At 44.0% G+C, this 20,491-nt stretch overlaps 2 protein-coding genes across 7 annotated transcripts in view; one reads left to right on the top strand and one right to left on the bottom strand.

Annotated features, from left to right (window-relative positions):
- The window catches only part of MCM8 (minichromosome maintenance 8 homologous recombination repair factor), a 40,953-nt gene extending 39,119 nt beyond the window's left edge, over positions 1-1,834 (top strand). For both annotated transcript variants that reach the window (XM_083493762.1, XM_083493761.1), the window contains one exon: positions 174-1,834. In XM_083493762.1, coding sequence (XP_083349888.1) covers positions 174-261 — 88 coding nt within the window. In that variant the 3' untranslated portion in view covers positions 262-1,834. The remainder of the gene's footprint in view (positions 1-173) is intronic.
- Positions 1,835-2,974: 1,140 nt separating this feature from the next.
- On the bottom strand, positions 2,975-13,276 carry LRRN4 (leucine rich repeat neuronal 4). Of its 5 annotated transcripts, none has more exons than XM_083493769.1 (5): positions 13,229-13,276; positions 9,234-9,951; positions 6,791-6,995; positions 4,993-5,130; positions 2,975-4,241 (listed from the first exon to the last, which is right to left on the bottom strand). In XM_083493769.1, the coding sequence occupies exons 2-5, from the start codon at positions 9,919-9,921 to the stop codon at positions 2,999-3,001; spliced, it is 2,274 nt and encodes a 757-aa protein (XP_083349895.1). In that variant the 5' UTR covers positions 9,922-9,951; positions 13,229-13,276; the 3' UTR covers positions 2,975-2,998. The 5 variants fall into 5 exon arrangements, with proteins under 5 accessions (XP_083349895.1, XP_083349891.1, XP_083349894.1 ...); XM_083493765.1 differs by lacking the exon at positions 13,229-13,276 and adding an exon at positions 10,409-11,934; XM_083493768.1 differs by lacking the exon at positions 13,229-13,276 and adding an exon at positions 11,084-11,934.
- Between the last annotated feature and the right edge of the window lie 7,215 nt (positions 13,277-20,491).

Raw genomic sequence — 20,491 nt, 5'->3', positions numbered from 1 at the left:
TTCCAGAGAGCTCAGTGTTAAAAATCAGCTTTGGCTGTTGTAGGAGAAATTTGTTCTATTCACGACAAGTCGAACATCCCTTGCCCTTACCTACCCTTCTTTAATAGCGAGCTATGGTACTTTTTTCTCCATGTGTTTCCTAGGGAACTAATACGATTGTTTCCTCCCTGAAGGTGCATCACAGCTTTCACAACAACAGCATCTGCTTACAGTTACTATCATTATGGCCGAAAAACAGTTCAGGTACTAAACAGCAAATGAAGGCTCTGAGTGAGTTGCTTACTTCTTGCTCAGTTTGTGCTGGGATGGCATTGCCTGCATTATCTTTGGACTATGGATAAAGAACACTTTTTTGATAGCTTTGTCTCAGTGGAAACCATGTCTTCACATTGAAGCTAATCGGAAGTTAAAATGAAGTTTTGATCATGTAAATATGCAGAATTTTCAATGTACTTTTTTCAATTTGTTACAAATAAAATATAATTTTTTACCTTAATGCACAAACACTTGCAGAGATTATCACCTGATGGTTATTGCTCATTGCTTCTCTGAAGTTTTCACTTATTTGGGGGGGATTGCTATGCTACACTCCTTGATGTATTTGAATTCAACACATCACAGCCCCCTTCCATTTCATTGTTTTTAGGATGTGGGGCAAACGGAAGCCTACATCTTTACTATTTTGAAAGTCACGGTCCTTTGGTATAAGTCCTACACTGTTGATAAAAATGTTCAAATTAAAACCTTGAACCACCCTTCTTAATAGTCTAATGTTTAGGAAAGGGCAGCCTTTGTTATGCAAGGACATAGTAAATTATGATGTGCACTAACTTTGCGACTCTTGTATAAATGTTTAGAATTGAATTGCTGACTAAGCAAGGCAACCCTGAACCTTTGGGAAAGAGATAAACGCTCTCTTCACAAATTAGACATCATGATTAAATGTGTTGAAATAATGGAAAAAGTTGGTGTAGCATAGTAGATAAGAAACTGGATTACTAAAATTGATGTATGAAGTAGTGGGTGGAGCTGCTAATATTGCCAGAACAGATGCTCCTCTTGTTACCTGTATGGTACAAGAGTTTGGCTTCCCATATTCAACAAATAGCACAACACACAATATTCAACATAACACAATAAAATAAAGGTAGTGAAGTTAAAACTAAGAAAGGACTTACAGTGTGGTTAGCTTATAGGATGTTGAAAAGTCCACTGATGGAAAAAAGACATGATTAGGACATAATGAATAAAATTCTGGGCAATGTCACAGGTGATCTCTAGGACTTCTGTAGCTCAAGCAAGCAAATATTCTGCATTAGTGGTTAGTATGAAATGAATATGCTAGTTCTTTTAATAAAACAGTAGGAGGCAGTTTTTAAATTTCCTATTTAAAACATCAGACATGGAAGATAAATGATGGCCTGTCAGAGCACAGTCCATCTATAGGCATGTGGTCTTTTGCATATGGTGAGCAAGATGACCTGTAAAAAGGTTCTATAAACTGAAAATGATCTTTTGCATGTTGGATTATGCTGCTATCTCACCAGAAGTGAATTTATTGTGGAATCAAAGGCTTGATGGAGTATAAAACAATTTTAATATGTTTGATATATTCTAACTTGTATAAAGAAGGTATATTGAAAAGATAGTTTATAAGTTTATCAAGACAAAATAGAGCATGATGTACTGTAGAAGCACTCAGGTACATTCTTTCAACTGGACAAGAATAGATACTACATGTCTCAAATATTTTAAAGAGAACTGAAAAATGATGTGAAGGCTTGTCCCTAGTCAGTGCCTCTGCACTTTTAAAATAAATTTTTCTATGACTCGACTATTGGTGTCTAATTGTGCTGCTGGTTGTTATCCAACTCCTATGGTAGGAATAATGTGAAGATGGATTGGCTTTCTAATGTGGCTTCTACACATTTATTCTAGTATCTTTATCTCACTGGTAGATTAATCTAGCTGCTGCTAGTATTAACTTAGCCTTATCTCTCTTCACTACTGTGTGCACCTGCTTCCAGCCTGACCACTTATTTGATACTGCAGATCACAACATCATAATCACATAACCAGGCTGTTCCAGATAAATAGAGGGTGCTGCTAGGAACAACAACCTTGCAAAAAGGCTTTTCAGCCCATGTAAAGCCAATATAGTGATGAAAAATTGCACGCTCAATATTTTGTTCTGAAACCTGAAGTAGGAATGAAATTCATAACATGGCATTGTGCAAGGGACACAATGGGCAGGATTCCACTAATGAGTCACGTTAAAGAAGGTGGTAGCAGCATCTGACTGGGGCTCAATTTTCTGATGGCAGGATCATGGCCAGTATTGGAGGAAGTGGGAGGTACTTTTTGCTGATTTTCTCCCCTGCTGCCCACAATCTTTTAGGGAGCTGCAGGGAGAAGGAATAATGGGGGTGGAATCCCCCCCCTGCAAATTTAGATTCGTAATGAATACTTTAGTTTTTTAAGACACTTTCAGAAGCAAAGAAATACTTTCCTGTTGCCTACTTCTCCTATTTATTTACTGTACTTATCCAAACAACAATTTAAATTCTGGAAAGAAGATCACAGAGCAGGAAAGGTATTTTAAACTGTTTTCTTCCCTTTTGCTGTATGAAAAGGCAAATGCCATCAAATACAGTGATGCCCCGCAAGACGAATGCCTCGCAAGACGGAAAACTCGCTAGACGAAAGAGTTTTCCGTTTTGGAGGTGCTTCGCAAAACGAATTTCCTATGGGCTTGCTGCGCAAGACGACAATGTCTTGCGAGTCCCTGCTGGTTTTTTCCCCTCCCCCCCTTTTTCTAAGCCGCTTATCAGCTGATCCGATCAGCAGATAAGCCGCTAATAGTGCTAATCCGCTAATCCGTCAATGGGCTTGCTTCGCAAGACGAAAAAACCGCTAGACGAAGAGAATCACAGAACAGATTCTTTTCGTCTTGCGAGGCACCACTGTATATATATTTTTTTGCCAATCCTGTTCACCTTTATTTTAAGGAGTAATCAAAAGCAGGGTTTTTATACGAGACAAGGTGTGTATTATAATGCTCAGTGTGGGGTCCTTTACACTTTTTGCAGAGACACACTGACAGCAAGACGGTAGCAATAAGAAAGAATCCACTCGTTGCACACAAAGTGGCAAAGATAGATTTGTAGCTGGACTTTGTTTTAAAGGAACCACATGGAGAACTGGGCTCATTCCAATCTGCAGTCTGGCTCAATCCTGCCTTGTTTGAAGCCATTATGCATACTTGGTAAGTTGAGCCAGGCAGGAGATTGTACAGTATGTATCGCCTAGCCGTGGCATAAATCTCTCCAGATACAGTGAAATTCTTGCTGTCCTGAAGGCGGTAAGCAAGCTCGTAGAATCTTACCGCTGAATATGGGGCACACCAGCAGACCTCTGCTGACGTGTCCCTAATTTCAGATATCTCGCGGAGCCTCGGAGGATCTGGGATGGTGAATTCATCAGAGATCCCCGGGCACAGGCAAGGAGACAACAACTGGAGATCAAAGCAAGGCTTTTGGAGGTGTCTGCATGGATCGTAATCACAAGGCCCAAGGCCCTGAGCCACGAACTCCTCCTGCTTATCGTAGTCATAATAATCTTCATAAGATCTTGGACTGTTACGAGTGGTTGCAAGATTCAGAAGAGGGACTGCTTTGGTGGGGCTTTGCAGTGGTGGTGTAGACTGAGCTGGCCTTACCGTATTGTGTGGGATCAACAGAGAAGAATCTGCCGCTGTCTCTTCAGCTGTAGGACTGAGCGGAGCGAAGTGAGACCATGTTTCGTCCTTGTGGCCAATCAAACCATCCACTACTGTGGTGCCGTGTTTCCTTTGATTCATTTCAGTCATGCTCACTAGGGTTGGATCAGAAGAGAGTTCCCCCAGAGTTCTTGAAGGAGCTGCTGTGGTGGGTGGGTCGTCTGTAGATCTGCCAAATGTTTTATCTTTGTAGGCAAGAATGTCTGCTTCGGTTGGAGCCTCCTTTGCTGTATCTCCCCAAGTCAAATGAGGGCATTGAGGAGAAGAAGGGCTGCTGGGCCATTCTTGGGGAAATGTACTGGAGTCTGGAAGGGTGTCTGTCGTGAAGCTGGGAGACGTACCATAAAGCTTGACTTGAGTGGAGTTGGAAATTCTTTGCCTTTGGCACTCCGTGTAGAACTCAGACAGCAGCATACCTCCAGATGCTGCTTTGGCCTCTGGGTAGCACAAAGTTTCTGATGCCCTAATATATGAGAAACAAGAACAGTTGTCATTAGGAAGTGGAATGAGATCAGTATTGTCCTCAACATAACATCACTCAGAGATATATCCATAGTTTGAGGCCATGTATGAGTTGCATGCATGAGTGTTTCAGACCATTATACCAGGTTGGCCAGCCACAGGCTGACAACTCAGTTTAGAAATTTAACCTAATTGTAATAATTCTAGAATCCAAGAACTGTAATCCTCTCATCAACAATATTCCAGTGCATATTTCTGGGGCCTAAACTTAGCCTGCATGTCATTTTCCTGAAAGATATAGTGAAACTGATGGGCATTTGAGCACATATCCTTAAGCTGATGCTCTTAAATATGTGCTCTTAAATTCTTAAATAAATATGTGCTCTTAAATATGTGCGCTAGCCCCACAAAAACTGAAATGAGGCTATATTAGGGAGAGATTTTTTTAAAAAATTAAACCAGCATTTCCCCAACCTGCTATCCTCCAGATGTTGTGGACTCCAGCATAGCCAATGTTGGTTAGGGAAGACAATAAGTGTTTTCCAAAACATCTGGAGGACAATAGATTTGGGAAGGCAATTTTCATTCACCTGTAGCGCTTATTGCTATGATATGCTCGGTCTTATCTTTGCCGCCACTAGAGTAAGACATTTCTTTTATATCAAAAGGAAAGAGATGAGAGCAGGAGTTTACAAGCAGCACCACAGACTGCCAACAGTGTACCTTGAACCAGCTTCTAAATTTCTCCTTACCTCTGTAGAAATATTCTGTCTGGCTTGGAGAGCAGCCAGGAAAGATCACAACTACACACCAAAGGGTTGCCATAGAGGTTGATCCTTATGTTTTGCGGTGAGCTGAGATTCCATGGACTGAAAGAGCTCAAATTGCAGCTGGAATAAGAGAAACTAGGTCAACCAACGTATGGGCTATCGTTTTAATAGCTAATTCTCTCTATCAAATTACATGCAGTTTCTGCCTTCTCCAGAGCAGTGATTATTTTTAAAATATTTTTTTTATAATCCATTTGTAGTCCACCTTCCCTTCCAGAAACACCCAAGACAGCGAACAATGTATTAGATCAAACCCACATCAGGCCTGGCCCACCTATGAGGCAAGGTGAAGCGACTGCCTCAGGTGGCAGGATCCACAGGGCCAGCAGACCTGGCCTCCAAGGAATTCTTCAGCTGTAGCACATTCCTTGGAGGCCGGATTTGCCACCTCCTGGGCAGCCTCACTCCATGCCGCTTCTACAACAACCTCTTGACGAATAGGAGGCTCTGATAGTCTCCTATCCTTGTTCCTAATGTAGATCTTCACTCAAAATGGTGCCATTTTGTTCTTTACCTCAGGTGCCAGACTATTGGACCAGCACATGCTCACACACATGTATGCACATACACAGAGAGACAGATCAGTTCAAAGACCTGCGTAGGAATGCCCATTGAAACGGAGAAATAGAAAATCTAAAATGTCTGGCGATGTATGAACCCTAAATCACTCTGATAGAAACATAACAACATTTGGTTTTCATTCAGGATGCAGAGTTCAGTCTTGCCCCTTACCCAGAAAATACAAACCAGCTTAAAACCAGTTCAATAAATAACTGAACAAACGTTTTTACAGGTGGCTTTCCTACCCGAAGTCACCGTACTTTTTGCTCTATAAGACGCACCAGACCACAAGACGCACCTAGTTTTTGGAGGAGGAAAATAAGAAAAAGAATATTCTGAATCTCAGAAGCCAGAACAGCAAGAGGGATCGCTGCGCAGCGAAAGCAGCAATCCCTCTTGCTGTTCTGGCTTCTGGGATAGCTGCGCAGCCTGCATTCGCTCCATAAGACGCACACACATTTCCCCTTGCTTTTTAGGAGAGAAAAAGTGAGTCTTATAGAGCAAAAAATACGGTAACTTTCAATGCATCTCTAGGTAGCAAAATGTCCCCAAACAAAGCCATGTGCTAGAGTCAGAAGAAAGGTGGTCACGCATCTGTCTTAGTTTTTGTGAGAGGCATTTTAAACACATTAACATTAGCTAGGAGAGCGGGGAATGGGACCACAGTGGCAAAAAATCAATATTCTTATTTTTAGACAATTTTTGTCCTAAGGTCTTTTTGTTTTCAAAAAGCAAACTGCCTGGGTCCTTAAATTTACATCACTGGATTACATTTTGCTGGAAGATACTTAACCCAAACACTTTTCATTTGATGGGGCAAAAAAGATCCCCATAATTGGTTTTCTTTGAATACTTTTTGGCTCCAGAAACATTTTGCATACAGAAGGAAGACTGAATCGTAAATGACTACTTTATAGGTCTACATCAGTTTAAATTCTGTAATGAAAAGTGGTGTGTGTGTGTGTGTGTGTGTGTGTGTGTGTGATTTTACCCCCTATGTTCCCTTCCACCATTACAGAATCAGTCCATTTAATGTTGTAATAATTTATCAGATGATCAGACCACAGTCCTACAACTGAATTCAAGTCCTAACAATGTCCACCTGTGCTTACAAGGGAGGCCTGGTGTCAGGGGAATCCTCAGAGATAGGAAAACTTACTTTTGGAATATGAGGAAACCCATGCGAGGCATGTGGGTGAAAGACTCTGTTTCCACCAGACTGAGGGCATGGGAATATTCACAGTCCAATAACATCAGCTCAGGAAGATGCAGGAAGGCGTTGACATCAAGGCTTCTCAGCCTGCTCATGTTTCTTAAATGAAGGATTGAGAGCCTGGGCAGATCTTTAGTCCAGTTCTGATGCACTGAGGGTCAAGCAGAAGACAAACAAACAAACAAACAAATTACAGAGGAAACTCCATTTGACATACAAGCAGCCTTCATGACATCTTAAAGACAACTTGTTTTGCTCCTGACAAATATTGGTGAGTGTGCAAATATTCTCTAGTGGCTGAGTTGAAGAGAAGCAAGAATTACATGAAGGCTGAGATGCTTCCTGGGTCCTTAGTTCCAGAATTCAGTATCGGGGCGAAGTTGCATAGAGGTCTTCTGAAATATACTATGGGCTTATATATTGGTTCATAGTTATGTCCCTACCATGTAGACAATTTCTAATAAAATATTCCAGACTGATGTAATGGGTGTGAATGTCTCTGTGCTCTGAACTATGGTGCCATTTGTTTGTGAACAGAACTGGTGTTTCAGGCTGTATGAGATTACTGGGAAGCTCTCCATTTTGACTCCCCAAAATGGAGACTCTTCAAGTTCAGACACTTCAGGCTGTTCACAGGCTTCAAGGCCCCCAGTCTTCCAATTGGTTGCCATTGATTGTTCATCTTCCAATAAAAAAACTAGGTGGTGATCAACTCTGCATCCTAGTGTGGACTACCCCACATTGTATGTCCGCACCACCAGGAAGTTATCCTTTATGATTGCTGCCTAGTCTGAAAATGTATGCCAGTGTGGTGTAGTGGTTAAGAGCGGTAGTCACGTAATCTGGGGAACCGAGTTCGCGTCTCCGCTTCTCCATATGCAGCTGCTGGGTGACCTTGGGCCAGTCACACTTCTGTGAAGTCTCTCAGCCCCACTCACCTCACAGAGTGTTTGTTGTGGGGGAGGAAGGGAAAGGAGAATGTTAGCCGCTTTGAGACTCCTGAAGGGGAGTGAAAGGCGGGATATCAAATCCAAACTCCTCTTCTTCTTCTTCTTCTTCTATGCGTTTCTGTAGTCCAAATGTTAGTTTGTTCCTTAATCTCTTGCAAACAGAGGACTGTCCTCTGACACAGCCCATCAAACGAGACTTTTCCCTCTGTAAAAGCAAGTCACATGACTACCCAAATCTGGGATATCAAGGGCCCTGATGCACATCCTATGAGGAGATGTTGTTAATACTCCACCCATCTGACTCTGGGTGGCTCCCAACAGAATATTAAAAACATGATAAAACATCAAACATTAAAAACTTCCATAAACAGGGCTGCCTTCAGATGTCTTCGAAAAGTCAGATAGTTGTTTATTCCCTTGACATCTGATGGGAGGGCGTTCCACAGGGCAGGTGCCACTACCAAGAAGGCCCTCTGCCTCTGTAACCTCACTTCTCACTGTTATGCATGGAGGCATTGAGTGACTACTGATTTATTTCTTTTTTGGTTGGTTGAAAGTTTGGGTTTCCTTTTAGTGTTTTCCATACAGTAGGCTAAGACATTACATAAATTAAAATAAAATAGAATAAAAGATGCCAGGTAGTTGTGTGGTGTTTATCCATAAGATTGCCGTGCATGAGTTATTTTGAGGGTTCGACAAGTCACTATAGCTACTATTGATTTTGAACTACAGTGGTACCTCTGGTTGTGGACGCTTCTGGTTGCACACGCTCTGGGTTACGAGCTCGGCTAACCCAGAAGTAGCTGCTCCTGGTTGTGAACTTTGCCCCAGGATGCGAGCGGAAATGTTAGTGCACATGCAGCGGGAGATACCATTAGCAAAAGCGCGCCTCAGGATAAGAATGGTTTCTGGTTACGGATGGACCTCCGGAACAGATTCAGTTCGTAACCAGAGGTACCACTATATTAAAACTTTCTATGTAATCTAGCATGAGCATTGGGGACTGGGGCTATTAAAAACTGAATTCATGCTAAGTAGGGTTGAAATTTTGCCCAAATATTCCTTAACAAATTCATCCAAAGAGTGAATTTGTATTTTAATTTTAAATATGTGATTTCTTCATAGATATACTTTGGGATGGCATTCAGCTTTTGCCGTAGAAATTTTGGTGAACGCACAAATAAAAATTTATAAATGTCCAGAAGCGGAAAACGCAGTCGAGCTATTCCCTCATTCATTTTGCACTTTTATAGTCAAGACTTTAAACGTGCATACAAATTATGTGTTTCCAGTTCAAATTTAGTTCTAGTGTTACATCCCTCTTCGAAATTATCCCCATCACCACATTGGCAAAACAGTTGAAATCCTTACAGCCATTGTCTCCTCCTTTCCCCACACCCTGTTTGGTGCTTGATGCTTTCTTAGGTTTCGGTACTTACATCTCTCCAGATAGGTTGCGCTCAGGTCCAGCGCGCGGATATCACTTCCTGCATTTTCGGTGGCGTCCCCAGGCAGGAAGATGGTTGCAAAGGCAGATTCCTTAATCCCCTCTTTCCCATCCTTCCCCAGCCAAGTAGAAGACAGGTTCAGTGTCCGCAGTTGAGGATAGCAGGAAAAAGCCAATGGCTGGATTTCGACAATGGGATTTCCAGCTAGAGAAAACCACTTGAGGTTTTGCGGAGCAGATGCACTGCATGCGGGCACAACTGATAGCAAATTGAAGCTCAGGTCCAGGAACTGGAGGCGGCTGAGGTTCCTGGCATCCCATGTCACTTGCTGAATCTTATTCTGCCTCAGGGAGAGGGTTTGCAACATTGGCAAGTCAGTCACCTCCTGGCTGTTGAATTCAGGCAAGAGGTTGACGCTCAGGTCCAAATACTCCAGAAGCTCAGGCAGGCAGGCAGGGAAAGAAGTCAGGCTCTGATTTCTGTGGCGAAAGGAGGCCCATCTCTGGGCACGCAGATCCCCGCAGGACAGGCTACTGAGGTTGAAATTTTCCTTCCAAGTGTTCGGCTTCAACTGGAAAAGGATTTTCGCATCTCCAGGAGCTGTAGATCCCGTTTCCTTCGTTGGCCTACTTGGCACTTCCCGTACAAGGACTAACAGGCAGGCAAGGAAGCAGAACATGGTAACCGCTCCCTCAAGAAGATGAGAGGCCTGTTTTCATAAAGAGAAGGAAAGCAGTGATGTTGAGTGCAGCCAAATACAGTGGTACCTCAGGTTAAGAACTTAATTCATTCCGGAGGTCCATTCTTAACTGTTCTTAACCTGAGGTACCACTTTAGCTAATGGGGCCTCCTGCTGCCAGAGCACGATTTCTGTTCTCATCCTGAAGCAAAGTTCTTAACCTGAGGTACTATATCTGGGTTAGCGGAGTCTGTAACTTGAAGTGTCTGTAATTAACTTCATGCAAGTCCACAAAAGCGTATGGCATCTTATATGGGCCTTCAAGAGGCCACAATATGTAGTGAACAAGACTAGCATGGCTGCCCAGCTGGAAACTGCCTAATATCCATGTTCACAAAAGAAATCTCCATTACCCTAATAATAATCTATATATCACAAGAAGCTGAACTGACAAGAGAACACTGAGGCAATTGTGTTGGAAAGTCACCTGGGTGCAGTTCTCAGGTTCACTGGGCTGGCTGCAGACAGCTATTTTGATAATTCCGCATAATGAGTCCTACCTCAAAGGATTGCTGTGAAGTTAAGGATTTGGTCAGGCATAGGCATACTCGGCCCTCCAGATGTTTCCAACCATCCCTGACCACTGGTCCTGTTAGCTAGGAATCATGGGAGTTCTAGTCCCAAAACATCTGGAGGGCTGAGTTTGCCTGTGTCTAGATATGGTAAACACTGCTTTGGGAGACAGTGAGAGTAGTAGACCACATGGCCTAAGGCTACAAACATTCATATCAGCCTCCTGTGCCCTGGCTGCTAGGAATCACCATGTAAGTGTTCTTTCGTGGCACTGTTGGATGAGGGCCAGAGACAACAGTGGCACGAAGTCCTTACACCAGACCACTGCAAACCTAAACATGGGCTTAGCAAGGGGGTGCAGGGAACGGCAGCTCCCCCCCCATCAAGTAAATAAATAGAAATACTTAACTAACTGACCAACTGCGTGGCAGATAACTCGGTTCTGCCCCCTCCCACATAAAGCCTGCCCCCCTAAAATAAATCCTGGCTACACCCATTACCCTACAGTCTGATGTTTTTCCCCCTATCACATTGTAACCCTAAGAAAAACGCACACCTCTTTTACCTAGATGCACAATTTTTTACTTACTCTTTGCTTGGAAGGTATCAGGGAGCTCAGTTCTCACTTGTTTACTCAAAGGGGGGGTATCTTCTGGTCTTTTAAAAGCTGAGGCACAGAAAACCCAGTGGGAGAAGAAACGGCAGGTGCAGAATTCCCCCCCTTTAATGTGACGCTGGTATAGTGGCTAAGCCCAATCACCCCCGCTTGCCATCTAGCCCTCTATTGCAAAACACTTAACTTGGTTTCTCTGTGCTAAACTGGCTCCTATTCATTTCTTGGGGGGGAGGGAAGGGGACACCCAACCTCCCAAGAGCAAATCCGTCTCCCTTTTGCCCTTTTAGGATCAGCAAGCACTTACCTGCCAAGGTGCTTCTCCGGCAGATTGCTCCGTGTCAAGGCTCCCCGAGTTTTCCCGCACTTGCTTTATACATTCCGATGATTCAGAGCTCAAGCACGAACCCCTGTCTGCTCCCTTGATCCCGTCCTCTCTCACCAGATCTGCTGATTCCAAGTCAGGCCCCTTCTACCAGTTTGCCCCTTCGTCTTAGGGAAAGGGCTGTTCCTTTTTTTACTACACCACACCTATCCCCATCCCTTTATGGGAAGTGGGCAGATGTATTTCCCAAGCTACACAAATGGACTTGTCAGCTCCTCCCTGCGTAGCTGGGGGGGGGGGGAGAGGGAGAGGCTGGGGGTGATTCTGGTGGGCTGAAAAAACATCTTTATTGCCAGCAGAATGGATTGCTTTTTTTTTTTTGCAAAGGTGAAAGGTCCATGGCGGGTGCCAGACTGCTGATAAGTAGGCCAATGTCTTCTTCCCTCTCCTTCAAGAAATAGGCAATTTTGACTTCTCTGCAAGTATAAAGGGCAAACTACACCTTGTACAGTGGTGCCTCACAAGACGAAATTAATCCGTTCCGCGAGTCTCTTCATCTAGCGGTTTTTTTGTCTTGCGAAGCAACCCTATTAGCGGCTTAGCGGATTAGCGCTATTAGCGGTTTAGCGGCTATTAAAGGCTTAGCGGCTATTAAAGGCTTAGCGGATTAGCGGCTAAAAGGCTATTAGCGGCTTAGAAAAGGGGGGGGGAGCGAAAAAAAATCGGAACACTTGCAAGACGTTTTCGTCTTGCAAAGCAAGCCCATAGGGGAAATCGTCTTGCGAAGCAGCTCAAAAACGGAAAACCCTTTCGTCTAGCAGGTTTTCCGTCTTGCGAGGCATTCGTCTTGCGGGGCACCACTGTATCTATTTAAGGAGCTCCACCATTTATTTATTTTTAAAAGAAGTGGACTTGGGAATATATGGTTTCGAATGGAGGAAGAGGAGGAGGAGGAGGGGTGGAAGAAAGACTTGACCCTCAACCACTTCCCTGCTCAGAATTGCTCACCACCAATTCTGGAAAGGGAGCAATCTGAGTGGGGCGGGTTTGGAATGGAAAAAACAGCTAGTGGTACAGCCTCACCCAGGACTTTTCCACTCAAAATGGTCCCCTCCCTAAAGGAGCTTTTCATGTCATTTTAACTGGTCCCTTTCTCCATGGTGTCCCAGATGTGCCTTTGGGAAGGGTAAATATTCTGGGGAGCAATTCTGAGAAGGGAAGTGGTTGAGGGTCAAGCACCCCTGTGAGCTCATTTACATGACATTTGTAGGTTTATTAAACATAAAAGTAAAGGGACCCCTGACCATTAGGTCCAGTCGTGACCGACTCTGGGGTTGCGGCACTCATCTTGCTTTATTGGCCAAGGGAGCCAGCGTACAGCTTACGGGTCATGTGGCCAGCATGACTAAGCCACTTCTGGCGAACCAGAGCAGTGCACGGAAACGCCATTTACCTTCCCGCCGGAGCGGTACCTATTTATCTACTTGCACTTTGACGTGCTTTCAAACTGCTAGGTTGGCAGGCGCAGGGACTGAGCAACGGGAGCTCATCCTGTCGTGGGGATTTGAACCACCAACCTTCTGATTGGCAAGTCCTAGGCTCTGTAGTTTAACCCACAGCGCCACCCGCATCCCCTTGTAGTTTTATTAATTGTTCCCAAATCCCACACTCCCTCCTGCTACAGCCCGGGGCAGCTACCAACAATCTTAATATGCAATACAAACTGTATACAACATTAATTAAAACAGATCAATGGCAACCTTTAAAACACAAGGCAGCGGATAATAAGCTCTTACCTGTTAAAATGTCTGCAGCTAATGACCAAAGGCCTGTGTGTGTGTGTGTGTGAAAAACACAATATCTCTGGCCCATGCTTTAATGTCTTCAAGAGTACTTGAAGGAGTACCTGTGCTTAGACTGCAGATAATATATGACCTTCTGCACCAAGGCTTTGAATTGAGCCTAGGCAGCCAGTGCTGTGAGCTCTAAGAAACAGTGCAATGGGATCTCTATTTGCTATCAATAGCGACGTGAGTGGCGCTGTGGTCTAAACCACTGAGCCTCTTGGGCTTGCCGATTAGAAGGTCGGTGGTTTGAATCCCCGCGATGGTGATGAGCTCCTGTTGTTCTGTCCCAGCTCCTGCCAACCCAGCAGTTCGAAAGCATGCCAGTGCAAGTAGATAAATAGGTACCACTGCGTCAGGAAGGTAAACGACGTTTCCATGCACTTTGGTTTCCATCACGGTGCTCTGTTGCGCCAGAAGCGGTTTAGTCCTGCTGGCCACATGACCCGGAAAGCTGTCTGTGGACAAACACCGGCTCTCTCGGCTTGAAAGCAAGATGAGCACCACAACCCCATAGTCGCATTTGACTGGACTTATCCGTCCAGGGGTCCTTTGCCTTTACCTTTTTACCTACTTGCTATCCCATGTAGAAACCTAGCAGTGGCATTCTATGCTGGCTGCAGACTATCTTGGAGGGCAGCCCCATGTGGCAGCCATTACAGTAGTCCAGCTGAGAGTGTAGATCACGGGTTCCAGGCTCCCCCAGTCCGCAGATGGCTGTAGCAGGGGAACCAACCAGAGTTGGGGATAAACACTCCTCTTCACTGAAGCCACTTGGGTTGACAGTCACTGCACAGAATCGGGGTGTGTCCAAGCTGCATATGTGCTCCTGCACGGGGAGTGCAATGCCTCCAGAACAGGCTGCCTCCCTAATTCCCAGACCTGGGAACCTCCTATCCACAGCATCGTGCTCTTATCAGGATTCAGCTTCATTTTTTTCAACCTTATCCAGCTCATCAGTGTCTCCAGACACTGGTCCAGTATTAGCACAGCCTCTATAGGCGTAAGCAAAATCTCCCAGAGCATTCTGTAAACCCACTGGAATTTTCAATCTTCAAGTCTGGACCATCCTTTGGCCTGTACATCTCATCTCTCTTCTGCCTCCCATCACAGACTGTGTCATGAAAATGTACGCCCTTTGTGATGTAATGATCTGATCATAAGGGTGACATCTGCATCACCCATCTTCAGGCTGCCTGTTTCCATGACAGCGTAATACAACAAATCTAACATAGGACCTGTCACATGTGTCCTACATGTGTAGTAGCCCTAAACACAGGCTTAGCAACTGAGTAACTAATGCTAGTAGGGTCCTATGAGTGTCAGTCATCCCCTGAGCCCTGCTCTGGAGTGGTCTCCTAGACTACATCTTACTGTTAAGACGTGAAGTTGTGAAGAAATGTGGATTAAACATTAAAAGCTGTGACATTAAAAGCCCTGAGCAGCTTGGGCCCAGGTTACTTGAATAACTACCTGCACTCATGGACCCCTGACCATTAGGTCCAGTCGTGGACGACTCTGGGGTTGCGGCGCTCATCTCGCTTTATTGGCCGAGGGAGCCGGCGTACAGCTTCCGGGTCATGTGGCCAGCATGACTAAGCCTGGAAACGCCGTTTACCTTCCCGCCGGAGTGGTACCTATTTATCTACTTGCACTTTGACATACTTTCAAACTGCTAGGTTGGCAGGAGCAGGGACTGAGCAACGGGAGCTCATCCCGTCGCGGGGATTCGAACCACCGACCTTCTGATCGGCAAGTCCTAGGCTCTGTGGTTTAACCCACAGCGCTACCCGTGTCCTATGTTAGCAGCATAAATGCCCCCAATCCCAACCCTTTCGGATGTCTGTCCTACAAGAAAGCTGCCAAATAATGAAACGGGTACGAGAAGCAACTCCAAAACTTGCCCTAGCAAACATCTGCCAAGACAACAATGTATACTCACCTTACAAAGAACTCATAAGCCACCTACTCTCAGCAGTGAGGAGCGTCATAACTAAAAACTGGAGGGACCTGCCACTGCTCCCAAACTGTATGGGAAACGGCCCTACTAGAAAAGTTAAGCAACAAATTGAAACTAGCACAGGGACAGACAAAAGAAGATGCCGTAACACTGGTATGGCTCCCCTTTATTACACATACAGCCCAGCAAGACAACAACATAACCCCCCCAACAGCATACCAATTGATGCGGCTAACTTGACCCAACCACCTTCCACCCTCTCTCACATACAAACAAAACTCATTGCAACCAACCATGCTCTGGGCTCTCGGTCCGCCAAAACAGACAGACAAATAAAGAACCTATCACTGTGATGCTGACACAAAAACCCTATGCATATACTAAGCAAAAGAATGGAAAACTCTATGAACTGAGAACAAAGATGTTGCATGTACCCTTGCTGTTCTAGGAAAATCCAATAATAATAATAATAATAATAATAATAATAATAATGGCATCACACTCCAAATTCCTGGGAGGCATCTCCCAGTGGTTTCATATAGCTATTAAATAGGTTGGCTATGACAAAGAGAGACTATAAAATCACAATTGGCCACCCTCCCAGAGTCACTTTTCTTTAAATGAAGAAAGAACAAGCCAGTGTCAAGGCTTAATTATTGTTGTGCAAATTAGCAGTTTGTTGCTCAGTTTGCTACCTATCCATTCTGAAGGAAATCAGCCCTGAGTGCTCACTGGAAGGACAGATCCTGAAGCTGAGGCTCCGATACTTTGGCCACCTCATGAGAAGAGAAGACTCCCTGGAAAAGACCCTGATGTTGGGAAAGATGGAGAGCACAAGGAGAAGGGGACGACAGAGGACAACATGGTTGGACAGTGTTCTCGAAGCTACCAGCATGAGTTTGACCAAACTGCAGGAGGCAGTGGAAGACAGGAGTGCCTGGCGTGCTCTGGTCCAGGGGTTCACAAAGAGTCGGACACAACTAAACAACAACAACAACTCAGTTTAAAACAAGTGAGTGAAAAGCAGCAGGCATCATTGTCCAAGGAAAACCATGCACACCCTACAACTACCATAGCAATTAAAGCTACGCTTTTCAAAGGGCCTTGAGAACACATGCTGGGCTTATCTTTGCACATGTCACTCAACATCAAGGCAGCTTTGAGATCTACCAGACTTCGCAGAAACGTAAGACAGATTTCTTAATGGGTCTGTCTGGTCTGGAGCCCTTTTGGGTTCTGCCTCCTTTGTTACAAACTGATCAGCGTGTACTTTTAGAAAACCCCTTTCAAGCGAAGGAGCGTCATCGGGTATTGCCAAATGCTGTTCAACTCTGGTGAATACAGAAAGGTAATTTCTCCCGCAGCAACAATTCTGGAAAAACAAAGCCCAGGCAGAAATAGGGCAAAAAGAGGCGTACCTCAGTTTACCTCAGAATGCCCAACTGTCTGATTTAAAATATATTTATTTATATTTATAAAACACATGCCCTAAGTGCTCAAGTTGCTTCATTCAGCACTACCCAGAGGTCCTTATGACAATCCAGTCAGCTTGAAATAAACAAGTACTATTTTATTTCCAAAATAAAACAAACAACAAAAATCAAAAAGTTACACCATATAAATACTAACAGAAGGTGATGATGCCTTTAACACATCTCTCCTCTGTAGGTATCTAGGCATCCAATATGCACTGGCAACTTGGAGATTTTGTTCTACTTCTTCGCAAGATTGCAATTTCTACTTAAGCTCTTTCCCGCAATCTGTGAAAAGCCTTTGATACGTGTCCCTGATTTGTATACGAGATAAAACCACGCCACACTATGAAAATTAGTTATTTTAGTTTTGTCTTTAGCTAATCTACATTGGTAAGTCAATTTTTTCTGCCATGGGTATTTGCCAGCAGTTTGTGGTAAAAAGCTCTTGCAGTTTCCGAGTGTCTGCGAGCAAAAATACTGTTAGTTCCTTAGATGTCGCTTTGATGAGGTTGACTGGTTTTGTTATCCCACTAATGCATACAGAGAACGGAAGCTGAGAGGTCAGAGTTTACCTAGGGCTATCTAAAGCGTTAATGGCTAAACTGTGATTTGAATGAATGACATCTGCCTCATATCTCCTGATCTTAACAGCACCGCTTCTGTAAGTGAAACACATTCCTGATTTCACAGGTTAAAAGCACAGGTTAAAAAACAACATGAAAGAAAAAGCACGTGAGAGTGTGCATGCCCATCTCAAGCTTATCGTTTCATTCCTCAGGAAATGACACAAATTACTGTTGTAAACAAAAATCTGCCCTCTTTCCCTTATGGGGTATCCGAGAGCCCATATAGAGTCCTTACATAGGTTCCCTATTGGTAGGAGAAGATAACAGAGGCCAACCAGAGAATATTGAGAAGCAAAGCAGCTAGTAAGCTTGATCTTTATTTAACTGTTGCAACAGGGTGCTCCCCTCACCTGTAGGAGAAGAAGAGGAACCCAGAAAAATGGCGCGCAAGGCCTTATAAAGACTTTTGAAATTGCCACCCTGTAGATCAAGACCACCCCCAGAAACATCATACATACATCACAGAAGGGGTGTAACCTAAGACCACCCCTCAGATACATCATACCTACATCACAGAAAAGGCGGTCTTAAAACAGAAATTTGAATGTTGTTTTTCTCCTGTCGTTGTTTATCTCCTATCTGGCAGGTTACTTGATTGGATTTCCTTGGTAGCCTGGCCAGTCTTTTGTAATGATAAATACTTAGTTCCTGGGCCATGTCACAGGCTCACACCCTAGTCATATCTTAAATGTGCCCTTAAGACAGGATTTGTGAGGAAAGAGACAATGGGGAGGTTTCCCACTTTGACCTTGCAGAGAAAACATTTGCTCAGTTTAGGAATCAAAATGGTTCCAGGTCGGTCTTCCTGTGCTGATCTATGTACGTGCTTGGTTGGTATGCTTATGAACATTACCATATATCTAAGACCTCAAAATTCCTATCACACTGCCAAGATATTAAAGAAGAAAGATGGAAGGCGGAAGACAGCAATTAATCACCTGCGTTTGGGGTGACCCTGACATTTCAAATTTTGATCCAGAATTTAGAGAACAAATCTTATAACGAAGTTAGATTGAAAGTTAAATAAAGTGATCTATTTTGATTTCTGGAGAAAATAAAGGTACGCCAAATATTCACTGGTGACTGGGCTTAGCACTATACAAGCATCTTCCATCGCAAATGAGCTCCTCTTTATGTTCACATTAAAGGGGGGAATTCTGCATGCGCCTGTGTCCTGGTCCCTTCCCACATCTGCTCCAGAGATAGTTTAGGGGGAACAGATTTAGGAGGCACATAGTGGGGAAAGAGTGGGAGAATATTTCACTGTACAAGCAGAAATCCTCACACTAACCAAACATTCACAAAGCGCTACATTAGATACAACCCATTATCATTTATTTTTAAAAGTCATTGTAAAACGTCTGCTGCACAATAAGCTGGTGGTTTCGCCATCTAAAGTGCCTTTAAGAAGTGTCTCATTTTTTGATCCCACCACACAGCTGCTCTTGAAACCCCTTAACAAATTGCAGAAGTCATATTGGCCACTTGGTGCCCTAATGTTGGGAAGTGCAAAACAGTTCTCTGGTGTGAAGTACTAAGCATATGATGAGCATTCCCTCATCCATTTTAGCACTGGAATCATTATCTCATTTACTACTGGATGAAAATGGGTGAAATTGACTCGCTCAAAGGGATTTAAACCCAGATCTCCTAAACCAGGCATGTCCAAAATCCATTTCGGGGGCCTAATCTGGCCCGCTAACCGGTTTAATCCGGCCCCTGTGGCAGTTTCCAAGTTTATTTCCTGAGGTAAAATCCTAAAAAAACTTCAACAACTTCAATTGTAAAGAAAGCTTAACAACTTCAACCCTAAAAAAAGGTCAATGACTTTGGTTGGCCCTTTGGTCACTTCATCAAATCTGGCCCTCTTTGAAAAAAGTTTGGACACCACTGTCCTAAACATACAGGAAGTAGACTACACAGATGTGTGTTTGCTTTAGAAGCATGTTGCACTCTGTATATTATAACAGCACCTTGAAAGCTGCAACCAGCTATGTCCTCCTCCTCCTCTCCATCTCTAAAGGGATGAATCAACGCTGGCTGCAAATCATCCAGGTTGGAATGTGAAGGCTGAAAGCTGAATTCCTTACTGACACAGGAAGATAAACAGAGCAGAGCAGTCCCAAGAGGAGATGGTACCAGGCTCCAGAGATGAGCTCCTCCTTTAGCAAGCAGAGAATGATAAGAACTGAAATATTCAGCAAAGGCTGAGGAATTTTTCTTTCTTTTTTGCACTCTATAAAAATAGCATGACATATTCAATCCAGACTGAATCAGATCCCTGCATACAACTGATTGTAACAAAGGAAAATGAAATATAGCTCAAAGAGAAAGAACATGCTGTTTTCTTCTCTGTCGCACATTCTGACACCAAAAATTGAGGCAATTTCTACAGAGGACAGAAAGATCTGTTGTGCTCTAATTAGTTTGGCTTTAACTCCATAGAATATAGTTCATGTAGCAGGAAACGCTACATTAGATGCTGCTTCAGCCCCCCCCCCCGATTAGAACTGAAGGAAACCACCACCATGAAAAGCACGATAGAATGTTCCCTCTGGAAAGCAGACTGTATGTTAAAGCCTGCAGTGTAGCACCCTTGGCAGGATGTGGGTGGCGCTGTGGTCTAAATCACTGAGCCTCTTGGGCTTGCTGATCGGAAGATCGGTGGTTCAAATCCCCGCGATGGGGTGAGCTCCCGTTGCTCTGTCCCAGCTGCTGCCAACCTAGCAGTTTGAAAGCACACCAGTGCAAGTAGATAAATAGGTACCACTCTGGCGGGAAGGCAAATGGTGTTTCCATGCACTCTGGTTTCCATCACTGTGTTCTGTTGCACCAGAAGCGGTTTAGTCCTGCTGGCCACACGACCCAGAAAGCTGTCTGGGGATAAATGCTGTCTCCCTCGGCCTGAAAGCAAGATGAGCACTGCAACCCCATAGTCGCCTTTGACTGGACTTAACCATCCAGGCGTCCTTTACTTTTTACCTAGCACCCTTGGCACTGGATTGGATCCAAATAACTATGAACAGAAGAAAGCAGTAGAGCAAGAATCCATCTCAAAGTAGTAGTTGTTTTTTTTTTAAAAAAGAAGGCAGAATAGAATAAGTACAGAAGAAGAGGCTTTCTTGGAAGTCCCGGAAACATCACTAGGATACTA

The sequence above is a fragment of the Podarcis liolepis genome, assembly GCF_965112155.1.
Source record: "Podarcis liolepis genome assembly, chromosome: 3".
In the NCBI taxonomy this organism is placed as follows: domain Eukaryota; kingdom Metazoa; phylum Chordata; class Lepidosauria; order Squamata; family Lacertidae; genus Podarcis; species Podarcis liolepis.
This window is presented reverse-complemented; position numbering and strand designations above follow the sequence as displayed.

What these genes read in the sequence shown, in the direction of transcription:
- LRRN4 (XM_083493769.1), bottom strand. Translation starts at nt 9,921, where the DNA reads ATGTTCTGCTTCCTTGCCTGCCTGTTAGTCCTTGTACGGGAAGTGCCA. An exon ending in CGCAACCTATCTGGAGAGAT is followed by an intron (nt 6,996 to 9,233) that starts GTAAGTACCGAA and finishes CTTGACCCTCAG; the next exon opens with TGCATCAGAACTGGACTAAA. An exon ending in GGTTTCCTCATATTCCAAAA is followed by an intron (nt 5,131 to 6,790) that starts GTAAGTTTTCCT and finishes CTCTTATTCCAG; the next exon opens with CTGCAATTTGAGCTCTTTCA.